General features: G+C 39.3%; 2 protein-coding genes across 5 annotated transcripts in view; both read right to left on the reverse strand.

Annotated features, from left to right (window-relative positions):
* Positions 1-11,401, reverse strand: part of LOC135227082 (collagen alpha-1(I) chain-like) — a 29,148-nt gene extending 17,747 nt beyond the window's left edge. The window contains exon 1 of one of the 2 annotated variants that reach the window (XM_064266924.1): positions 11,036-11,401. In XM_064266924.1, coding sequence (XP_064122994.1) covers positions 11,036-11,177 — 142 coding nt within the window. In that variant the 5' untranslated portion in view covers positions 11,178-11,401. The remainder of the gene's footprint in view (positions 1-11,035) is intronic. The other variant, XM_064266933.1, reaches the window with a different exon arrangement.
* A 1,588-nt stretch (positions 11,402-12,989) lies between these two features.
* LOC135227093 (E3 ubiquitin-protein ligase TRIM39-like) lies at positions 12,990-21,151 on the reverse strand. Of its 3 annotated transcripts, XM_064266964.1 has the most exons (7): positions 20,984-21,151; positions 19,564-19,784; positions 18,749-18,839; positions 17,313-18,038; positions 16,970-17,122; positions 15,342-15,521; positions 12,990-14,202 (listed from the first exon to the last, which is right to left on the reverse strand). In XM_064266964.1, exons 3-7 carry the CDS (start codon positions 18,749-18,751, stop codon positions 13,672-13,674), a joined length of 1,593 nt encoding a protein of 530 aa, XP_064123034.1. In that variant the 5' UTR covers positions 18,752-18,839; positions 19,564-19,784; positions 20,984-21,151; the 3' UTR covers positions 12,990-13,671. The 3 variants fall into 3 exon arrangements, with proteins under 3 accessions (XP_064123034.1, XP_064123024.1, XP_064123016.1); XM_064266954.1 differs by lacking the exon at positions 19,564-19,784 and having other exon boundaries at positions 20,988-21,151; XM_064266946.1 differs by lacking the exon at positions 19,564-19,784.
* Between the last annotated feature and the right edge of the window lie 3,666 nt (positions 21,152-24,817).

The following is a 24,817-nucleotide window of genomic DNA, read 5'->3' on the forward strand; positions in this document are numbered from 1 at the left end:
GTACCGAGAAATAAAAAATAAAAAACTAATGAAAAAAATGAATAGATCGAATATTCATTATTTAAAGCGACATTTATTACAATAAACGACTTCGTGAATGGAAAGTTACTGGAACGCTTACGAAAGGTTAAAGAGACAAAATATGAAAAAAAAATGATCAGGAGAGAGAGAGAGAGAAGAGAGAGAGAGAGAGAGAGAGAGAGAGAGAGAGAGAGGAGAGAGACGTTGTTTAGCCCTTTTGAGAGAAGCCGTGCACTGCTCCTTTCAATGGGTTAATTATGTCCCTGTAAATTTCGTGGAGAAGAGAGAGAGAGAGAGAGTAGAGAAGGTCTTATAACACTTGACGACCGTCGTCTCTAATTTAAAACTGAAAACGACCAAAAAATTCGAATTATTTCGCGGGACAAGATCCGATGCGAAAAACATATTTTGCGTCTCTTAAACCAATTTTTCAAACGTAAAAACAAAATAAAAAATAAATTAATAAATAAATAAAAAATAGGCCTACACATTCAGCGACAGTAGGAGATTTTCGCTCACACACAGACGGCACAAATCCTCGTCAAAAAAAAAAAAAAAAAAAAAAAAAAAAAAAAAAAAAAAAAAAAAAAAAAAAAAAATTAAAAACCAAAAAAAAAAAAAAAAAAAAAAAAAAAAAAAAAAAAAAAACCGCCAAAGAGATACTCATGGGTAATGGCGAACTTGACACTCCGCTCCGTGCAAGGGGTATGTATGCCCTCTGGCAAATCCTTTGGTGTGCCGCTGTCATCTCGCCCAACTGATGTTCTTTGTGTTGGAGGGATAATCTGAGGATTTCTTTATTGGATTTTCTCTTAGCGATAGCCATTAATCGCTTTGTAATGGCTCTGCACCAAGAATTAATCGCTTTGTAATAGCTCTGCACGATGAATTAATCGCTTTGTAATAGGCCTGCACCAGGAATTAATCGCTTTATAATAGCTCTGCACCATGAATTAATCGCTTTATAATAGCTCTGCACCATGAATTAATCGTTTAGTAATAGCTCTGCACCATGAATTAATCGCTTTATAATAGCTCTGCACCATGAATTAATCGTTTAGTAATAGCTGTGCACCATGAATCAATCGCTTTATAATAGCTCTGCACCATGAATTAATCGTTTAGTAATAGCTGTGCACACTGAATCAATCGCTTTATAATAGCTCTGCACCATGAATTAATCGCTTTGTAATAGCTCTGCACCATGATGAGATGGACGGCTAATTCTACGAGTTAATAAATATATAAATAAATGCGGTGATTTTATATTTTACCCAAATATAATTTCGGATGAGAACTTAATTTAATTTCTCCAAACTAGATAATATACTCAAGTGAATATTTTGCAGCGAATTCACAAATTTGAAGGTACAAATATACAAATATGCACTTTACGAAATCGACAGTGATTCTGAAAACTAATATACACTTTTCAAAATGAAATATGATAAGTAAAGACAATATATACTTTACATTAGGAGGAATTATCAATAAAACTAAGATGCACTTTGCAAAACCTCCAACGACTGAAAAAACTAATAATCACTTTGCAAGATCTCCAGTGACTGATAAAAAATATTCACTTTACAAAATCTGCAACGATTGATATAACTAATAAACTAATATGCACTTTACAAAATCTCCAACGACTGATAAAACGAATATTCACTTTGCAAAATCTCCAACGACTGATAAAACGAATATTCGCTTTGCAAAAATCAGGAATGCTTAAATAAAGTCATTACGAGATTCCAGACGAATTCGGGAATACGGGAATGAGACGCAAAATGATTTAAAACAGCTATGATTGATCATTAATGTTACTCGTAATTTTTTTTAATTAAATCAATTATTAATCGGATTCAAAAGTCTTCCTGAGGAAGGAGAAAATCAATAAATAGAAAGAAAGCAGAAGAGAGAAGAGAGAGAGAGAGAGAGAGAGAGAGAGAGAGAGAGATATGCATACCACCAGGAAATGTATATAGTGGCCCAACTTGTCCTTGAGTGATACGTATACAAATCTGAGATGATATATCCTTTATCGTCTCATGAGATAGTGAAGAGATGCTGAGAGATACAGATACTCAGGAGATACTTTCTTTTTTTTTCCTCAAAGGTTTTTTTAAGGTTTTCCTTGAGTTTTTTTTTTTTTTTTCACGATAACTACTTTTGTGCTTCCGAGTGCTTGCTTTTAGTCTGTCTGCCTAACAAGGTAAAAAAAAAAATAAAGGAAAAATAAAATATTTAACAAAATTAGCAAGAATGACTTAAGTAGGTACCAGAAAAAAATAAAGAAAAAACAAAATAAACAAAAATAGCAAGAATGATCCTGGCGATGAAGTGGAGGAGACTCCCAGCAACAACAACAACATCAGAAACAACAACCACAACAAAATCAACAACAACACCCAATATAAGAAAAACAACAAAAATACTATCTAAAAAATATATAAATAGACTATAATAAAGAATATTGAGCTTCGTTGACCCTGAAGTTGTAATGGAGGAGACTGCACGTAACAACAGAAGAAGGCGAAACAACAACAATACGAAGAACAACCACAACAACAGGATAAACATCAGCAACACCGATGGCAATCCCATTTACGACTGGTAGCAACGATCTTGCCAGACAAAGTATTTTCAGGGGACGCCCACGCGGCGGCCATCTTGCATCCTTCTTTCTCCTTCTTCTTCTTCCCTTCTTCTTGTGCTTGTCTGAAGGCAATATAGACTGGCCTTTCAACCCCTCCTCCCCCCACCCTCCCTCCCTCCCTAGCCCCCCAACACCCCCTCCCACGCCCCTTCCTCATTGCTTGTATACAATTGTTCCTTTAGGGAGAAAGAGATATCTCTCTGTCCAAGCAGCTGTTTTGTGACTTAGAAAAATGAATAAAAATGTGAAAATAAAATGCAAAAAAAAGTGTAAAATTGTTTTAAATCGTAAAGATCTTCAGAAAATTTTTTGAATAATTGTAAAAATGTAAATTGACCTTTAGAGAGAGAGAGAGATCTCGTTGTCCAAACAGCCTCTGAGTCACTTATAAAAATGTGAAAAAATAATGTTAAAAAAGTAAACAAATGTAAAAAATGTATATTTTTAAAATTGTAATAAAATTAAGAAAAACTAAAAGAAATTTAAAAATGTAAAAATAAAAGTAAGAAGAAAAAATGTAAAAAATTGTAATAATAATTAAAATAAGCTTTTGTACCAAGAGGTTCTAGATGGCTGTTTATCACACTGATTTAAGTTGCAATTTGTAAAGATAGTTGGATAACTATTAAATTGCTTTCAATTGCTAATTGTAGACCTGGAAGTTAATCAGTCTTTTAAGATGATATTTTAACAAATCATCTACATTTTTCTAGTCTGTCTAATCTGCGTTCTAATACTAAATCTAATAATTAAATTAACTTTATTTCGAGACGGCTCACTGAGAATCTTCAACTCTCTCTCTCTCTCTCTCTCTCAAGCACCAATGACGTAACCACCCAAGATTGTTTTCAGAGGAGAGTTAAAATCTCTTCCGTATCTCGAAATGAAAAATATTTTTAAAAATCATTTCACCAAAATTGGCTAAAAATTAGCGAACGGTAATAAACGCTGTTAACTAAAGAAAAGTCACATTATGCCTAACTGGTTTAAAAGGACTCTATATAGAGTTAGCTATCAACATATAAAAGCAAACCGAGACTTCTCTAACCAACTTGGTTGATATTGGTTCATGAATAAACTCTAAAAATGTGCATTTATTATTGATTAAAATTGGCTAAATTTAGCCAACTGTCTTAAACGTTTAGTTAACTACAGAAAAGTCCCAATAAGTTTAGCTGACTCGAGAGGAATTTATAAAGCTCACTATCACTTTAAAAGAATGAAACCAACAATTCTTTAACGACGAAATAAACCAAAGATTCTCTAACCCAACTGTGATGAGTCTGGTTTATGAAGTTGGTTTACTAAAAGCAACGAATGTAGTTCACCAGGACAGTTTTCGTATATAAAAAAAAAGCAAAGACACGGTCTTTTAATACTGTCATTGGACACATAAGCCCTTCATAAATGCTCGACAGAAAGCTGGCTATAGTCTAGACGAGAGAGAGAGAGAGAGAGAGAGAGAGAGACCTGAACACACTCAAGTTTTTAATATTACCAATGACATACAAAACCTTCATAAAATGCCCGACATCAAGCAAGCTATCCAGTCTAGACGAGAGAGAGAGAGAGAGAGAGAGAGAGAGAGAGAGAGAGAGAGAGAGAGAGAGAGAAACCTGAACACACTTAAGTTTTTAATATTACCAATGACAACAAAACCTTCGTTAAATGCCCGACATCAAGCAAGTCGGAGTCTAGACAAGAGAGAGAGAGAGAGAGAGAGAGAGAGAGAGAGAGACCTTCAAACAATCAAAGACGACCCCAGGATAGTGCCACACAGCTTGCTCAAGGCAGGGGCTTGGCCCTTTAGATTCTCTGGGCGCGCGAGAAAGGTCACATTATAATATTGGAGGGAGGGGGAGGGGGTATCCAGAAGCGACTGTCTCACAACGACCCCCTACAGGGGAAGGAGGAGGAGGGTAAGGGGATGGCGTGGGAGGTAGGGAGAGAAAGAGAAAGATAGATAGAGAGAGAGAGAGAGAGAGAGAGAGAGAGAGAGAGAGAGAGAGAGAGAGAGAGGGAGTGGTGGGAGAATAATGCTGTTAAAGACATCTCCGAGTATGAAACCAAACGAAGAAGAAGAAGGAGAGGGAGAAGAAGGGGGAGGAAAAGAAGAAGAAGGAGGAGAAGAAGAAGGAGGAGGAGGAGAGGAGGAAGAGAAGGAAGAGGAGAAGAAGAAGCAGAAGGAGAGAAGAGGAAGCAAAGGAAGGAGGAGAGAGGAGGAGAATAAGAAGAAAAAGAGAAGGAAGGAGAAGGAAGAGGAGGAGGAGAAGGACAAGAAGAAGATGGAGAAGAAGGAGGAGAAGAAGAAGAAGAAGAAGACGAAGGAGGAGGAGGAGGAGGAGGAGCAGAAGAAGAAGAAGAAGGAGAAGGAGGAGGAGAAGGAGGATAAGAAGGAAGAAGAAGAAGAAGAGGAGGAGGGAGTGGACGACAAACTCCAATTATAACAACAACGTTCCCTAAGTCTTTGAGGACTATTTCTAAGAGGAGCTGTTTGTTATTCTTGGGTCGCCTTCAGTTACATATAAAATCACGCAGCCATTTTTAGCCCAAAGTTCGACTCGAAGTGGCTTCGAGATCAGGGATGTTCCTCGAGATGAAAGTTGGGAAGTGACAGAATAGAAGAGGGATGTGGGGGTTGGGGGGGGGGGGAAGTAAAAAGATTTCAAAATAATCTTGCAAATGAGAAAAATGGAAGAATCCAAAAGAGGCTGTGACCACAAGGATGAGAAATGCAGATGGCAGCCTTTAATTCACGATGGAATCGCAGATGTATCACGAAAGGACATATAAAGACAAAAATGTTTTTACCTTCTGTTAGCTCTTTCGAACGAACGCCACAATATTCTTTGGAAGCTTGAATTTCAAGTCAGTGGCCCCTTTGGTGGTAAGCTTGTTCCACAAGACAGGGCTCATCTTCTGAATAATTAATAACATAATAAACTTACTCTGAAACCATAGGAACTAAGACCAAAAGACTAAAATAGATTAAAACGAGAAAACTGGACACTGGAAGAGAAAAGAACTTATCTATTTTGCCTCACAATAACGCCTGCATTCCCATTAAAATCTCAAAATCATCTTACACCTTAAGTCAAAATATATCATAGACGAACCTCAAGCAACCATGTTAAATTTGGTTAGTTTGTTTGTCAAGAGGGACCTATTGTGTTATTTAAGTCTAAGAAGTTAAAATTGTTTATTCTAAGGGTATTATTTTGCGGTGAGGTTACGAGGCTAGTCTATGAAAGTAACAGTTAAAAATGATTTATTCAACAATAAAATCAACCTGAGTATCAGACGTTAAAGTCAGGCAAGATTATTGGAACAGATCTCCCAGAAAGAATTTCAAGAACACACTCCAGGTCTGGATGTCAGCCTAGTCTATGAAACTGGCAGTTAACAATGGCTCGACGATAAAAACCAACCTACATGAAAGTCAGGCAAGATTATTGGAACAGATCTCCCAGAAACAATTTCAAGAACATAAACAGGGTCTGGATAAGAGACGAGGACCTTTCAAAGGACAGATAAAACACCTTTTAACAGTCTGTTCCCCACTGAGGAGGCCGACGCCGGCCATTGGCAAATCGAAAACATTTATGTTTATGGGTCATAAGAGATTTTTTTTTTTTACGACGCAGGATCATCGCCTGGGTAAGATAGTTCAAAGGAGTTCGAAGGATTATGAAGCTGACCGCTGTGACATTAATTACCGAGGGCTGAGGTCCTGCTTATTATAATAGCCTGTAGGATACTACTGAAGAATGTTACCTCTATCGTCACTGCCTATTGGGCTTTTGATAAACAATTCAATCCAGAAGAACCTGATCTAACCTACAGGGCGATAATGTGAGTGGGTGGCGACACCAGCCTCTCCCCAAATAGCCAAACATCGCACCAGAGGCCCGAGAGCCTAAGACACCAAAATGAATAGAATCATAGATTCTGTCAAGGCACACACGGAATTCAAAACGACCCCCGACAACGAACCCCCCCCAAAAAAAAAAAATAAAACAAAGCTGGCACTAAGAACGCTCTAAAGAGGATGTGGTTCAATGCTCTTGGAAGAGGATTGGCTGGTGAATTTACACAACCTTGGCTGCTATCTCTCTCGAGAGAGAAGAGAGTATACGCGCCCTTTTTCGAATGTTAGAGCCTTAGTCTTATTCCCCTCCTCCCCCTCCTCCTCCATTTTAGTTTTCGAAGATGACAATTCTGAATCCTCGGCTAAGAGTAGATTTATTTCATCGAGACACAAAACGCCTTCGTCTTCTTCGTCTTCTTCTTTTTTTTGAGGTCTGAACTCCGTTGTTGTTATGCGTCTAACTTTGGCAAATGGAATTAGATCACATAAACGGTTTGGACTTGTGCATCGTCTTCTTTTATCAGCTCTTTGATCTCGCACGAGGAGGCCCCTTTTAGAAGTAGGACCTGGGATCATGCTCTGAATCGAGATATGGATAAATATAAATAGAGAGAGAGATAGTGAAAGAGACAGACAGATAGCTAGACAGACTTAAACGTCAAACCCAAAAGTTTTAAAAGAGGACACAATGAGGAAAAGTACGTTCCTCTTTCTACCCTTCCACACGGCATCATTCTCTCTCTCTCTTTTCCCTGCCATCTCTCGTTCAGAATGGACGACTGGCTCTATTCTGCACTACTTGGACTTGAAGAAACTTAGCACACACACATACATATATAAATGCAATCATATGGATGACTGTCAATGGGACAAACGAAAAATGTGGCGTTATGATTTTAGCAATTATTCAACCTGTTCCCTTTACATGTGCAAGCAAAAGATCTAATAGAAATGTTTTAAATACATACATACATACATACATACATACTACGTACATACATGCAATACATACATACATACATACATACATACATACATACATACAGACGAACAGACAGAACTCTTAAGGTATTCAGAGTGGGTGTCATTCACTGTTCTGGCACTGTCTAAAAATTTAGTTTTAAAATTATTTATTTCAAGGGTTCTTCTGGGCTGCTTTGAGCAAGAGGCCGTGCTGTGCTGGCATAAGGCCCAATCAATCTACAACAATAAGAGCAACAACAACAAAGTCAGTATCTCATATGGACACACATCACGACGAACTTTGTTTTTTATAACAAGCCACAGCATTGGCATCAAATTATAAACCAATACAACTCACACTGCTTCATAACCGGCCACATAATTGTTACTACAACCCTCAGAAATAAAATTCATAACATTCCTGTCATCCTAAACTATCCTCTTTCTATTTCTATAAATAAAGATGCGTCATGTGGAAATGAGCCGAGACAGTGAACGCCTAAGCACTTTTTTTTTTTTTTTTAAGAAGAGGAAAATAAAAGATTTAAGACGAAAATGAGCTAAACACAAAACAGACCCCTTAAGCACTAGTCTGCAAGTCCTTGCACACACACACACGTCCTCAATAAATCTCCCGGCTAAACGGTAACACAGTAAGCACCAAGATTAGAGCTAGCTCTAATTTAACTCTAATCTAGCTCCGATCTTCCCCTCAGTGTTGATATACGATATTGCCATGACAACATTCTCGGTCGTCGACGACTCTATACCCCAGCCAACAGTCCTTACCCACACCCAGAGTCTACTATCCTTGGCCCTATCCTATCCACCTACCCTCCCCAACAATCCTTACCCATACCCAGAGTCTATCCTTGACCCTATCCTGCCCTATCCACAGGGGGGGCTAACCCTGAATCCTTCGTCCACTCGAGACAAAATTGGCTTTCATAGTTTCGTCAATATTATTGTAATTGTGGCTCGTTCGAAATTTAACTAGGCCGCGAATAAGTCACTGACTGAAGCGGAGATTTGTAACGTGAATATTTATACCTTACTCGTGTATTTCTCGATTGAATTCGTATCTGTGTTGAAGTTCTATAGCTGCAGGTAGCTTGGGAATGAAGTGATTCAATACATATAACAGTAAGACATTTAGTACATCATTTAAAGCCACTCATCTCGATTGGAAATGGTTTGCACATGAAATGGTTCTACTCAGATTGCAGAAAAAACTTTAATACGTAGTTTAATTCCACTGATAAAGGATGCTATATTTGAGTTTATGAACTAACACTTCGTCCATTTTCAAGTCTAACTCCTTTGTCATTCAGCAAATTGATGCATGGTTCGAGTTTACGAACAATAATAGTTTCCTCTTAAAAGATTGACTCCTTTGTCGAGCGAAAAAAAAGGGGACAGATATTAATGAACAGAACATAAGTTGACAGAATCAAGCCAATAGATATACGTCCACAGATACAAGAGTCTTCAGCTACAAAAATAAATAAATAAATAAATAACAGACTCGTGAATGATTTAACCTTGCCAAGGCCACTGTAACTTGATACACATTTTCCTCGATCATTATTCAATGTAGGATCTATTTATCCAGTGCGATTTCACACTTTGACAACTCTCTCCTGTTAAAGAGGAGAGAGTGATTCAATGCTTTTTCGAACTGCATAAATCGCATTTCCATAATGGAGACTGTAGTAATCCCCACTTGAATAAGCGGCACTTCCCAACTGAATGAGTTGCTTACTTTCGAACTGAATAAACTATATTTCTGAACACAATTAACTGCACTTTCGAACTGGAAAAAGAAAATACTGCCGAACCAAATAGATCGTATATTTTCGAACTGAATAAACTGTATATTACCGAACTAAATAAACTGTATTCCCGAACTGAATAAATCGTATATTTCCAAACTGAATAAACTATACCCCCGAACTGAATAAATTGTACATTTACAAACTGAATAAACTGTACTACTTCCGAACTGAATAAATTGCATATTTTCGAACGGAATAAACTGTATTTCCTGAACTGAATAAACTGTATATTTCCGAACTGGATAAATTGTATATTTTCGAATTGAATAAATTATACTTCCGAACTGAATCAATTGTATATTTCCTATCTGAATTAACTGTATTTATGAACTGAATAAACGATAATCCCGAACTGAATAAATTGTATATTTCCGAATTCAGCTTTGCTAAGTCATGGCTGTTTTATGCTGCGGAAAAATGAAAATCTAAAAAAAAAGATGAATATTTGCCCAATATTCATTTCCCGGTTCGTTCAAATAGACGTGAAACAGGGAAAGAGAGATCCTGAGATTTACTTTTGTTTCAGTCAACAGATCCAATAGCTTCAGAAAAAGACAGATTTACCTTACATTTTCAGTAAATAGAATTACTTTACAGTTTCAGTAGAGAGGTTTCCTTTGCAGTTTCAGTAAATATATATATTGACCTTATAGTTTCAGTCAAAATATTTACTACCTAAGTTTTAGAACAGAAGATTTACTTTACAGTTGAATTAAAAAGGAGTATCTTATAGTTTCAGTCAAAATATTTACCTTACACTTTCATTAACAAGATCTACTATGGTTTCACTCAAGAGAATTTACCTTACGGTTTCAGTAAATATATATATTGACCTTATAGTTTGAGTCAAAATATTTACCTAAGTTTTAGAACAGATGATTTACTTTGCAGTTTCAGTATAAAAATGATTTACTTTACAGTTTAATTAAAAAGGAGTATCTTATAGTTACAGTCAAAATATTTACCTTACACTTTCATTAACAAGATCTACTATGGTTTCACTCAAGAGAATTTACCTTACGGTTTCAGTTAAAAGGTTTATTTACCTAAGATCTATCTTACAGTTCAAAAGCTTTACCTAAGGTCTATCTTACAGTCTCGTTAAGAACAAGGTTTTGACGAGCCCTTTGAGCTAATAACTACATTCGTTTTTATCTATTATTTATCTCTATTCATTTTATTGTCAATAATTTCTTAGGGAGAGAAATTGAAAATAAAGATGTTCTGTGTTTGCAGGCTTCATAGTACGCATGTCAGGCAATAAACGAAACTGGCACGTGGCGAAAAACTCGTCAAACTGGTGAAAATAATTGTAAATAACAGTGAATAATTGCATAATTGTATTTGTTGATGAATGACTTAAGCTTCTATACACTTTTGTCAGTGGGTCGAGTCAATAGAGGAAAAAAACGCTCAGAACGATTGAATTGTGTATATTTTTAGTTTGTTTAAACTGTCTATCACAGTGACAAAAGGGGGTTACTTTAGGGAATTAATGAGGAGGAGTAGGAGGAAGAAGGAGAAACAAGAAGGAGGGTATGAACACCCCCTGCGGAACGCCAGATTCCCCCAAAAAAGATGAAGAAGAAGAAGAGGAGGAGGAGGAAGAGGAGGGGATCTAGCACTCCGCCTTGAGGTATGCCACACTCTACTACTACTACTACTACTACTCTCTCTATGGAGGGTACTCACCATAGTACTCGTCGTATTCTTGGGGCTTGGCTTCGGGTTCAGGCTCGGCGCGGGCGGCGCGAGCGACCAGGAGGAGGAAGAGGAGCGCGAGGGCGGCGACCAAGGGCGGCCGCCCTGCGGCGGGGTCGTGTAGCCGCCACATGAGAGGGGCGGCGGCGGCGACGACGACCCGGAAGCGGGCGGGCGCGGCGCGGGCGGGCGGGCGGGCGGCCGGCGGCGGGGCGGCGGCGGCGACGGAGAGCTGAGGTATACCTCTCCTCCAAAAGGGGGGAAACCCTTCCGTTCGTCCGTCAGGCCGCAACGCCCAACCAGTCTCTACTGAGGCGTGAGTCGCACTGCAACTGTGGCTTTCCCTGGGTCGGACCATCCACAGCAGCAGTGCCACGAATATGGTGCCCGCCACCCACCCACACGGGCACACACACACACACACACACTCACACACGCATACACATCACACACAGAAGGAGAAGATCGAACGACACTGCCAGACCTCACGCCTGGCTGGCTGGCTAGCTGGACGGACTCGGGCGAGGGGAGTGTGACGTGACGTCACGGCATCCCACATGACGAGAATAACAAGCCTTCAGGAATTCGAATGTGGGACTCAGTAGCAGCGGCAGCAGCAGCACTAAGTCCTCTAAGTTTCCCCTCGGAGCCGAAAGGTCTTCAATATAGATACATCTACTTCAGCTTTCAGATACGTCTACTTCAACTTCCACACTTCAGCTTTCCGTATCTCACAACTTCAGTCGATTCAGAGGATGAGGGGAATACGAGAAGGGGAGAAGTGATGGCGTTTGCCAAGGTCTAGGATGGATAGGCGATCAATCAGATATTCAACTTCCCCTCAACTTACTCGACATTCCTTCAACTTTTCTCAACTTAAATCAATTTTAGGACGAGGGGAAAATAAAGAGGGGAGAGGTAGGCGTTTTTTGTAGAGTCTGGGGAGGGGAGGGGAGGGGGTGGGGGGGTGGTTGTTAGGGGGGAGTGAATACCAGGGTACACGTATGACTCACTTCGCAGAAAGAAGAGAAAAGGCGGACAAATAAAATCAAGGATGCTGATAAAGAGGTTTCTGTTCATAAAATTATTTTAATCAATAGTAGAAACAATTATGAATCTACTCAGAATACTTTTAAACAACAATGGTTTAGTATTCAGCCAACATATCTTAATTAATAGTTCCTCCTATGCAAAACCTTTTCTCTGGAGAGAGAGAGAGAGAGAGAGAGAGAGAGAGAGAGAGAGAGAGAGAGAGAGAGAGAGAGAGAGAGAAATGCCTACTCTTTGAGGTCCGTTAATTATCTCACTGAGATTTTAAAACAAGATTTTAGCATGACGTCGAATTCATATAAAAGTAGTTTTCAACTTGAACGTCTTGGACGAAAAAATCTAAAAAATAAAGCATAAAATAAGCGAACTATATCCTAAATTATTCTTAAGGACTAATAGTTTTTATTTTACTAACTTACACTATTTAGGAATTGAAAGATGGGTTGAGATGAACATATGAAGATTTATGTATTTCTCGAATATGTCTCTTATCACTGACCATACCTCGAAATAATGCAGGTGGTTGGTGAAGACTTACGTAGCATCAATTATCTTTTTCAAAACATCAGACCATACGAACTTTTTTGTTTCAAAAGTGGCCCAAATAATTTGCACTATACGTAGATTCCAAGAAAACGCCGAAGTCCTGATTGAGTTTAATTCAATGGTGGGTTATCATGACAGAAGACAGATTTTGCATGATAAGAAGTCCTGATCCAGCAAAGGTCACTGATTGGTTATCATAACAGAAGACAGATTTTGCATGATTAGAATTCCTGACTTAGATAAGTTCACGGGTTGGTTATCATAAATGAAGACATATTTTGCATGCATTCTTTCACCATAATGGGTTTCCAGAGACTTGTGGAGGATATAAAATGTGTAATTAATCAAATTTTAGACACATGACATTTTATTGGTCAAACCAAACATTATCAGGGTCCTTTGCATAAGTAGCAAGAATGTAGATTTTACTACGAAATTGTAATGAATACAGCATCAACTTCTGTACAGTTAAACAGGGCTGGAACTCTGACGGTCGACTATCATATTGCTGTACGGAATATCTTAAGAAAACTTTGCATAGAACACCCGTAGGATATAAATTCCACATACAAACAAAAAAATACGAACCATGAGCGGTATATAAATGAAGTTACAACTTCAAACATTAACGGAGCTACAGTAGATCCACATCACCGGTGCATCTGATGTCTAGGCCAGTCCCTTACGACGGTCCTGATTGACTGTTGATAGGCCAATCATGGGGCTGGAAACTCTCAGTCTCTCTCAAGAGATCACATAGGCAGGATGTATGTTCCACCTCTACTGTGGGATACGTCTTTCAAAAGCATCTCTCAGGAGAAGTGGGACATACATTCTGCCTATATGAACTCTCTCGAGAGAGACTGAGAGTTTCCAACTTTCCAGCCCTGTGATTGGCTTACCAACAGCCAATCAAGAGCGTCCGTCGTAAGGGACTGGCCTAGACATCAAATGCACGGCTGATGTGACTCTACTATAGAGATTAATCACAGTCTGTGCCACCAATTGGGAATTACACGAAGCGGTCTCACTCAGCACGATGGTACTATCACACCGCATTCGGTGATCTGCACCTCAGAGACCTCCTTCAGTTTGGCAGCCTCTTTCACAACTTCAATCCCGTCAATGACCTGTCCGAACGCCCCAACAACCCAGTACAGCGTCCCTCTGCCGGTACGTATGGAGAACTGGGAAGTCATCGGCCCGTCCAAGTCTTTGTGGGTCGCCCAGACCATACCGGTTACAATTTTGCGACTATAGACGGCTTCTTTTGGGTCAGAGCCCTTGACAACAACAGCTCCGGTCAGGCCGGTGTTCGTCTCGTAGTCGCCGGCCCTGATGCATTCGTCGATGACGTAGCCTTGTTTGTAGACTTCCAGAAACCTAGAGTGAAGGTAGGAGGACTTCTCCAAGTCGCCGGTGCAAAGGGTCCGGAAGTTCCGCGCCAAGGGCGTGTCCGGCGCTAGGCTGATGTGAATCCTACCGCGCGTGATGCCTCCCCAAGACAGGTCCAGGAAAGCCGTTACGTTGTCGGTGTTCAGCGAACTAATGAGGGTCTGGTGCTGGAATGTGAACGAAGAGATTTTGACCTCCTTGTACGAATTAGTTTCCTAACCTTATCTTAAAATCAAGGCCTGTCATTAAGGGTTACTTAGTTAACAGTGTACTGAACTTGACATGAACACAGCCTTTGAAAACCAAGTCAAGGAATGAGTTTCAAGACCTTATCTGATAATTAAGGCTTATTTCACTGACAGTGTACTGAACTTGACATGAAATACAATATTCTGCTGATCTGGTAACCATGCTCAGTGAAAAGTCTTTGAAAACCTTGTACGAATGAGTTTTTAGGCATTACCTTCAAATTGAGGCTTCTTTGGTTGCCAGTGAAATTACTTTAATGCGAATAGTATACTGTGCTAATCTTGCGTCTATTATCAATATCTCCAACTTCCAGAGCAGTTTTCTTATGAACAATTTCACTGTTCAGTACCCTCAGATGTAACCAGGATTACTTATATCATTATAACGGGCATAAAGGTGCTTTCAGAAGGTAATCACAGTATACCGAGGGTAAAATGAAAGCAGAAAACCACAGGATAACACTTCACAATGGAGTATGAGACTTAGACCAAGTTGTACATTAACTACTTACTACTTGAGCATAAGTACAAAATGTTATTACCATTGTGACAGACACAAAATGTGCTTTCAGAAAGCAATCACAGTTTACTGAGGGTTAAAATGAATGCAAAGAAACCTCATGACCACGGTATTCTACACTTGATTATTATTATTATTATTATTATTATTATTATTATTATTATTATTATTATTATTATTATTTATTTCAGAGACGTTATTAATTTATTTAATAATTATTATTATTAATTAAAATTATTATTAATTATTATTATTATTCAGAAGACGAACCGTATTCATATGGAACAAGCCCACACCACAGGGGCCACTGACTTGAAATTCAAGGTTCCAAGGAATATTATGGTGTTCATTACTTGTCACAGAAAGTAATGGAAAAAAAACCCAGAAATAAATCACTTATCTTTTTTAAAAAAAGTGAAAAAATAAATTAACAAGATTTAGACCAAGCCGTGTGATTAGAGCAAACTAAAGTACAAAATGTTACCATAAAATGTAGAATAACTGAAGAAAATAAAAGACAGTACTTAGTACTACTTACATCAATGGTATGGGCGTCTGCGGGAGGTTCAGCTTCTCGCAAACAAGGCAGGTATACTTTGTTGTTGATGAATGTGAGCATTGCAGAGCGAACCTTTCCTTTGCTCTGCCTGACGGCATACAGGCGCTTATTCCTGAGCAGCCTCCTCAAGAACTCAGACTTATTCTTCAGGTTTGGCACCTGTTTGGAAAGGCGTATAGACTTTAGACTATAGGTCTATAGGGACCTGTTTGGAAAAGCGTATAGACTTTAGACTATAGGTCTATAGGGACCTGTTTGGAAAGGAGTATAGACTTTAGACTATAGGTCTATAGGGACCTGTTTGGAAAGGCGTATAGACTTTAGACTATAGGTCTATAGGGACCTGTTTGGAAAGGCGTATAGACTTTAGACTATAGGTCTATAGGGACCTGTTTGGAAAGGAGTATAGACTTTAGACTATAGGTCTATAGGAACCTGTTTAGAAAGGTGTATAGATTTAGACTATAGGTCTATAGGGACCTGTTGGGGAAGGCGTGGACTTAAGACTATAGATCTACAGGCTCTTAGAAAATAAGGATCTCTGACTTATTCTTAAGATTTGGGACCTGTTTGGAAAGGCGTATAGACTCATAGGTCTATAGGTTCTTTGAAAATGATGTTAAGTTCATTAGTTTTTCGCGAAGAAAGTCTCCTCAAAACCCTCATTGCTATCTCAGAATTCACGAACTTTTCAGAGACATGCTCATTTATTAGACCTATAAGCTACTCCCTATCGACCACATCCATAAAACGGTCGCATTTTTGCAAACGCTTATGCAGAACGGAACATACTAGAATTCAGGCCAAAGGCCAAGGCTGGGACCTTACTTATGAAGAGGTCATTCAGCACTGAAAAGGAAACTGACAATTAACAAGGCGTGATCCGACCCCGTCACGCATAAGTTGTAAACATTAAATTCCTACCTAAACGTGATGTGATCTTCGTAATTAATGCTCATATCAATATCAAGGATCAAATAAAAAGGACACAATTAAACACGTTCATATATCCTCTGTTATAAGTGGAAACAAAATAATTGAACAGAAACAGCCTCTAAATTCAGTACACCAAATGAATTAAAACATGCTAAAATCTGCGGTCATGTAGCCCACTGTTTCACCATCGAAAATTAAAATAAATACGCTATATTTTATCGGAAATAACTTTTCTGTACTGTTTAATGAGCACATTATTCATTTTTTACATTTTCATTCTAATAATAAATCATAAATATCCTATCCTAAACTTCCTGTATCTTTAACTAGACCTGAAACTCCTTTTTAGGCTTTTCCATAGACCTTTCCTACCCCCCTAACAAGAAAAACAATAGCAAGAACAACAACAACAACAACAACAAAGTACCTTGTAGACTTACTCCCCGAGTAAGCTAAAAGGTTTGAAAAGTGTAGCAGGAGGAGGAAAACCTTCTGTAGTTCTACTATGAAACAATCGTTATAAAGAGGGTTGAGGAAAGTAAGATGGATGATAGAGAATACGAATGGAAGTACAGTAAAAGGAATGAAAGGGGTTGCGGCTAGGCGCCTAAGGGATGCTGCAAAGAACCATATGTCATGCTTACAGGGCCCCGCGTGACGTTAACACTTACAAAAATAGTCGGTTTTCCTTGACAGCGATGTAGTTTGTCGATGATCGACAAAGGCGAATGAGTGAAGTCTAGAGCATTTGATGAAATGCCTCCCAAGTCGTCTTTCAGATGGACGTAAGCTGCTTCTATGGCAGCCTTTGATTCTTCTGTTACCTGCAAGAAGTATTCATTAAGTTCGTTTAGTCTTATGGGTTGATTCAGAGAACCTCGAGGAATGAATTAAGGTACTTAAAGCGTAAAAAGTGAATAAGTGGGAGTTTTTTGTTCAAGAAACTAAAGAAATTCAGTCAATGGTTATCATCTCACAATAAAAACAAAACAATAACCTTCACAAGAAACCTACCGCTTCTGAACAAGCAACGACCTTGGAATCAGGCAGCTGACTCTGAACGGTCAAGCTCCATTTCTCCAGATCTGCACAACACTTGTCCAGCTCCTCGATGGTAGAAGCAGCGTCTCTGGAGGTCAAGACGACGTCTAAACTGGCTAGATTGCCATCTAGTCGGTTCTGACAAACCACTCCCTGCTCCTGAGAGCAGCAAACTCTTGCTCTTTCGGCCTCGATCTGCCTGATCACCTGCCTGTTCTTGTCGACCAGCTCCATCAACTGGACGACGAAGTGCTCGTGTTCACGCCTTTTGTCATCCAGGTAGTTCCTGTACTTCTCCAGGTAGGACTGGATCTTCTTGCCGTCCCTGGCGAGGACCTTGGAGTTCTCCTTGTGCTGAAGTACGAGGTTGTGCATCAGACTGCTCATCCCTTGATCCCTCTCCAGCAACGGAGCGTTGGCTGTACCTGAAGGTGGAGTCAGAGACTGGCCCATAGCACCAACGTTTTGCGTCAGCTTTAGGCTCGATATCATTTCCTCCATGCTGAAGTTTACTGGGAAGTCCAGGGCACTTTTGCCCTCGACTGGAAGCTGACACATAGGACACATGAGGCTGCCTTTAGAGATGAAATTGCCCAGACATCTGGTGCAGAAGCTGTGCCCACATTTCAAAGTTCTGGGTCTGATGTGGTCGGTGAAGTTCTCCATGCAGATCTTGCACGACATGATGTCGTCCATGTCCTGAGGAAACAGGAGCCTTAGTCAGCCCTCACTACATTGAATTAGGTTATTTTAGGAAGGATTGTTCATTAACCACATCAGTTGACATAACTATGACATGAGGTAGAAAATAACAGGGAAAAATTATTTCAGTTACCTTACTCAATTCTATACATCTAATATAACCCATAAATACTTTTAATTTTCTTTGTTCATTATTAATTAGGCCAATTACTTTTAGCCTATGAGGTAATCAAAATAGTACTGCAGTAAGAACATTATGGATGAGAGCATCTCATTTGGTAATCTATCTTAAGCACAAGCTGTCATTAAGTAAAATGTTCGAGTTTTTATAAGAAAAAGTGAAAATCTAATGTAAATCCAACTGGAATTTTGAAACGCACAAAAACTTCCTTTAGTTTGAAACATTAGTCTTTCCCAGATAGTGACCCCCAAGTTTTTTTAACCCGTTGGGGGATGACCCTAAAAGCTAAAACAAAAGACTGTAAATAGCATGAAGATAATGACCCCAAGACATATTGGTCATACATTACTACCCCAGTAAACCCTTGGGTGTCGCTATTTCGGGAAGATACTGAAACAGCCACTGAGGGTAGTGAATTATCTTATCCAGATTTCATACCAGTACAGTCCACAAGAAGCTAAATGTTAAACCTAACATAAATTTAGCTTAAACTGATAAACGCTCCCTCACTGGTGGTTAAACTTACCATTTCGAGCAAGGTCTAGATAGACGGATTTCCTCCTATGGGTCTAGTGAGGGTCGTTTGCCAAAGGAGAGTTGCGTGCAAGTTATAAAACCTGCGGTAAAAGAAATACAGGGCATTACTTTGTACCCAGATACACAAAAGTGGTTTAAGAGTCGAAAGCGCGTGACATACCTTGTCCGTAACCCAGCCGGGTACTGAACCAGACCCAGCAGTGATTACTTTTTAATTTTTGGCAGACTAGTCACAAAACTGTTAGGTGATCATGTACATGGTGAATAGTTTAGTTATTACTGCATATCACTAGACGAGGGTTTCTTAACAGGGGGTAAGAGAACCAGATGCTAGGGATATGGGACTTGATTTCTGGATATTTTTATATATTTAATGTGTCAATGTATACATGGGTACATTTTGTGAATAAACAACTATATAAAATTTTAAATGCTTTTGATTTTCTTGTATGTTCTCTTCTTAGCTATTCATTACTAAAGTATGTATTAAACTAAGTATATTAATTCATATTCTCAAAAAGTAGAAATCAAGTGGGCTTAAGCAAAGGGGGTATGGAACCGTATTGGGCAATTTATTGGGTGTAAGGAGTCATCAGAAGGTTAAGAACCTCTGCCCTAGACCACTAACTGAAATAGGTAACATGACGAGGTATAAAAGTATATATACCAATGTGCCTGCAAGTATGCACGCTCACACATCCATTTTGTAACACAAAAACCATCACCACCTGTCAAAATAAAATTAGGTCATAGCAATGTGATAAAACAGTTGACAATGGGTCTGGGTAGATCTAAGGTACTTATCCGCGGCAGCCTAGACTATGTCAGTTGCGGCTTTTCTATGCAGTTTTACCTACTGAACAAGAATTTTGTGTAATATTTCTTCGGACGACTGTAATCAAACCCCCAGGGGCCAGTACTAAACACGGCAAAATACATTGGACGCCCCAATCCCTAACGGATGTCGTATCCGCGGTTATGTTCCTTGTAGTCCGTGCGGACTGGTTCTGTAGTAATACCTGGGTCTGATAACAGCAGTAGGGAAAAAATGAGAATATATTAAAAAAGAAAAAAAAGATAATAAAGTTGGCTTATCCTATCTTAACTCAGAGAAAGGTCCTTTACAGGTCTATGGTATCCTACCTTTAACTAATGAAATTATTCCATGGATCAGGGAAATTTTGCCTTATCTCTGGGGAACTCTGCAGTAACTCATGGGGAAATTCTACCTTTACCAGGGAGATTCTGCCATAATTCAAGGAAATTGGAGTAACTCAGGGAAATTCTGTGGTAACTCAATGGAAATTGTACCTAGACTCAGTAAAATTCTGCCCAAACTCAAGAGAACTTTGCTGTAGGTAACTCAAGTCTCGCTCGGCCTTAGCTATGGTGAGTCTGTCCTAGCTCAAGTGTTTTTGTTTATTTGTTTGTATGGCGTTTTTACGTTGCATGGAACCAGAGGTTATTCAGCAACGGGACCAACGGCTTTACGTGACTTCCGAACCACGTCGAAAGTGAACTTCTATCACCAGAAATACACATCTCTAACCCCTCAGTGGACTGCCTGAGAAACGAACCCGCGGCCACCGAAGTGGCAGGCCAAGACCATACCGATCACGCCACGGAAGCGTTCCTAACTCAAGTGAATTCCACCATATCTCGTGGGAACTCTAACCTTTAACATTCGGTAAGGCAAATGGGTATATGATACATGTCTTGATTGCTTCATTACACTATGAAAATGCTAATAACAGCAATTGCAATCAAATTAATTTTATATAGCTGGGAACTTGCAGCATACTGACATTTTAGATTACCTTGTCCAAGCTGCCCAAGTCTGCTTATCAAAGAGGCAGATAACGGTGATAAAGTCATAACTGTTCTTCGCAAATGCTACGTGCGTGTATTGATGCATGCATACTAGTCATTCATGGACTACAAGGCAAAATTAATAAAGTATAATATTTAGAATAAGCTGAATACAAATGCAACATTATCAAATGTCTGTCGGGGCACCGAAATAATTTCAAATGTCACTATGATGCAATATTTGACATTTACGATGTGAGATCACTCGGTATACTCCACAAGGAAAACCTTTATATTTAAGGTACTTTGCAAACTATACTTTAAATTTAAGGCAGTCCAGAAACAATGCGTTTAAATTTCAAGGTATTCCATGAACAACACGTTCAAATTCGAAAGTGGTTTTGTGTAGACTTACCTACATCACTTGCTCTGTCGATGACGAATAGACTCAGTAGATAGCTGGCGTTACAAGAACAATGGTTCGCAGACGGCGATCTAATACCCCCTCCTTACCGGCAACTAGCCGTTATAACTGGTCCACAAAACATGTAGCGGTCCACTTCAGTGAAGAAAACTTGATAAAGTGAGTTCGTTATCTGCACTGTAGTCTCAGTGGGAACAATATCTAATCATAGACAGTAATACAGATAAAAAAATTGCCCCGTGACTTTTTTGAAAAACTCCACTTGAAAACGTCAAGCAGTTATCATGAACTGGGGAAGTCCTCCATCAGAGAGAACAGCCGGAAATGGTGATAATATAAGCAACGCTTTAAACTTTAATCCCTAAACTGTGTTCGGTTGAATGTAGGGTGGCAGAAATTACAGAGGTCTGAATATAACTTCTTTTTTTCCTTAAAAGGCTGGTACAGAATTATGTACATTATGGCTTTTTCCCGCAATCTATCGTTCAATCAGAACTATTTATAATTTTTCTTTATCAGTATACCGAAATTACCGAGACATTCGGCCTAAAAGCCTAATTTCTTCTGTGACTCAAACTGCTCGGGTAGCCAACCACCTATCTTTTAGTCTCATAATGGCCACCAAGTTAGCAGTGTGGGATGGCGTGCTTTTCACGTCTCAAATAACGGTATATTTGCTTTACAAATCCCAGATTTTAACTTTTCTCTGGGTGCTATGGTCGCATCTCTATCATTTCGGCAAGCCTGACATTTGTTGGCAGAATCCATTGACTCATATGACGCACATTTAGTCTAAAATCCAGAGCTCCTTCCTCTGAGAGCAACCGCCATTGGACAGTCGCAGACAAGTCGAAATGAAAAGCCGAAAATAAAATGCGGAAACGAGACCTTACCTTACAGACCTTACAGTTCGTTCGGGTTGCCCAGGTCCCTCAGTGTGAGGCACCTCTAATGTCTACCAGAGAGTTGCTAGTACTCTTCCGGTATATTTTGCATCTTCCAATCTTGGATGGTCTGGGATGCATTTGTTTAGATATTTGTCGAGCTTATTCTTAAACACTCTACGCTCACTCCTGATATATTCCTCAGATGAGCTGGCAACGCATTATTGTTAGACGCTGCATTATCGATGCTGGTGCGTAGTGGATTAATGTCCTGTGTGCTTTCCTTATTTTTCCTGGTATCGTTTTGGGCACTATTAATCTACCTCTGCTTGCTCTTTCTGATATTTTTAGTTCCATGATGCTTTCTGCCATTCCTTCTATCTGTTTCCATGCCTGAATTATCATGTAGCGTTCTCTTTCTCCTTTCTAGAATATATAATTTAAGGATTGTAGTCTCCCAGTAGTCAAGGTCCTTAACTTCTTCTATTCTAGCTGTAAAGGACCCTTTGTACACTCTCTATTTGTGCAATATCCTTTTGATAGTGTGGGTACCATATATTGCAATATTCAAGTGGACTACGAACATATGTTTTATAAAGCAATAAATCAGTGTTCACTTTTCTTGTTTTGAAAGTGCCGTAACAACATTCCCATTTTTGTTTGCTTTACATTTTGCCAAAAGAATTGCTATTTGATCATTGCATAACATGTTCCTATTCATCATCACACCAAGGTCTAACTGCTTCCTTATTTGTGATTGTCTCATTATTAGGTCCCCTATATGCATATAGCTTTCCTTCTCTGTCTCCATAATTTATTGATTCAAATTTATCAGAGTTAAATACATCCTATTTACCTCTGCCCAATTATATACTTTAAGGTCTCTTTGTAGAGCGTTCCTATCTTCATCACAAGTAATTTCTCTACTTATTCTTGTGTCATCAGCGAAACTACTCACTACCGAATCCTTAACATTACTGTCTATGTCTTCAATCATAATAACAAACAGTATTGCAGCTAACACCGTACCTTGTGGCACACCGGATATTACCTTGGCTTCATCGATTTCTCATCGTTTGCAATAACTATCTGTTTTTCTGTTGTGTAAAAATTCTTTTAGCCATCTTCCTACTTTATCCACGATATTGTGTTTTCTAATTTTCTTCGCTAATATATTATGGTCTACTTTGTCAAAAGCTTTTGCAAAGTCTAGATAAACCACACACACACACACACAGAGAGAGGAGAGAGAGAGAGAGAGAGAGAGAGAGAGAGAGAGAGAGAGAGAGTCTTTCTCTCTCTCATACTCTCTGGCGTCAAGAGGAAGATTGGTGTCTATCAGCAGCAACCTCCTCCCTCCCTTGTCTGTTTATACCACTCCTCTCTGTCTCTCCTTTTCTCCTTATCATGGGAATTAGGCCTCGCCTAAGGTCCCCGGAGAATAAGGATCAAAGCTGATGACGGATAAAGACTTATATATTTCTTTTCTTGTATTTCTTCGCTCGATCTCGTAGCTCGTCCGTTCTCTGGGCTAATGACACCGTTAGGCCTAGTATACCATCAAGCGATTACAAGGCCTGGCTTTAAATGTATAATGGGTCATATTTTATCTGGGAATACTGCGAGGGAAGGGAAGTCCCGTGGATATGCAATGTATGAAACCAATGTGACATTTGAAATTTAATACACACCTTAAAAAGACGCTTACATTTAACTGCGTGACTGACGGTAGCCAAGGAAATCCACCTTTAGTACCATGTTGTCATCTTGTAAAAAAAAAAAAAAAAATTGTTTGAATTGTGCTGTTGTCACAGTTAACAATCGTTGGCAGGGGTTGTGGGGGGAGGGGGTTGTAGGCTGCTGATTTATATGGCCTAAACAGAGAAATGCGTCCGCTGAACCAAATTTATTACTTACTGATGTTAAAAGTTACTAGACTTAAAGTGGTTTGCCTCACAACTATAGTCTCACCAGCATCAAGTATGTTGTGATAACTCATATCATAGTACAACAACATTACCAGTAGTAATAACTAAGAGTTATTTTTGCAATAGTTTAAGGGACGTTTGACCGTAGTACCAAAACAACTGAACGAAAAAAAACGCCACAAAAAATTATAAAGAAAAATGAACTGTCATCACTCATAAGAGAATAAGTCGCTTCTCATTCTGAATAGTGGTATCTCTACTTCGCGTAGCACTGAGAGAGAGAGAGAGAGAGAGAGAGAGAGAGAGAGAGAGAGAGAGAGAGAGAGAGAGAGAGAGAGAGAGGCAGTTTGTTTTTATTCAGAATGGGGCTACAGTGGTCTACTTTCACTTCGACAGGGAACTCTCGTAGAGAGAGAGAGAGAGAGAGAGAGAGAGAGAGAGAGAGAGAGAGAGAGAGAGAGAAATGGACGCTGCAAACACCCGTTGAGACATGCCTACAGTGCACCACTTAAGGTGAACTGACTGCACTTGACCCCGTATACAGGCTAATCCCTTTAATGAGTTAAATACTTTATCATTTTACCTGCTTTTGATACATGGTGTCCTTTCTCTCTCTCTGAGTTCATTTAAGTTGTCTACCTCCTTCCTTTATTCCAGGAAACGCCTCACTTCCCTTCTTTATTCCAGGAAATGGCCATCTCTCTCCTTCATTCCAGGAAATGGCCATCTCTCTCCTTCATTCCAGGAAATGGCCCATCTCCCTCCTTCATTCCAGGAAATGGCCATCTCCCTCCTTCATTCCAGGAAATGGCAATCTCCCTCCTTCATTCCAGGAAATGGCCATCTCCCTCCTTCATTCCAGGAAACGGCCATCTCCCTTATTTCTGGAAACGGGCGTCGTCTTCTTTTCTGGAAACGGCCATGTCACTCATTTCCAGAGATGGCGCCCACATTCCATTTTCTTTTGTAAACAATCTTGTAAAATCAAGTAAAGCCTCTGGAATGAAAACCAC

The sequence above is a fragment of the Macrobrachium nipponense genome, chromosome 20 (assembly GCF_015104395.2).
Source record: "Macrobrachium nipponense isolate FS-2020 chromosome 20, ASM1510439v2, whole genome shotgun sequence".
NCBI classification, from domain to species: domain Eukaryota; kingdom Metazoa; phylum Arthropoda; class Malacostraca; order Decapoda; family Palaemonidae; genus Macrobrachium; species Macrobrachium nipponense.

What these genes read in the sequence shown, in the direction of transcription:
- LOC135227093 (XM_064266954.1), bottom strand. An exon ending in TCGTTGCTTGTTCAGAAGCG is followed by an intron (nt 17,123 to 17,312) that starts GTAGGTTTCTTG and finishes TACTTCTTGCAG; the next exon opens with GTAACAGAAGAATCAAAGGC. An exon ending in AAGGAAAACCGACTATTTTT is followed by an intron (nt 15,522 to 16,969) that starts GTAAGTGTTAAC and finishes CTTTCCAAACAG; the next exon opens with GTGCCAAACCTGAAGAATAA.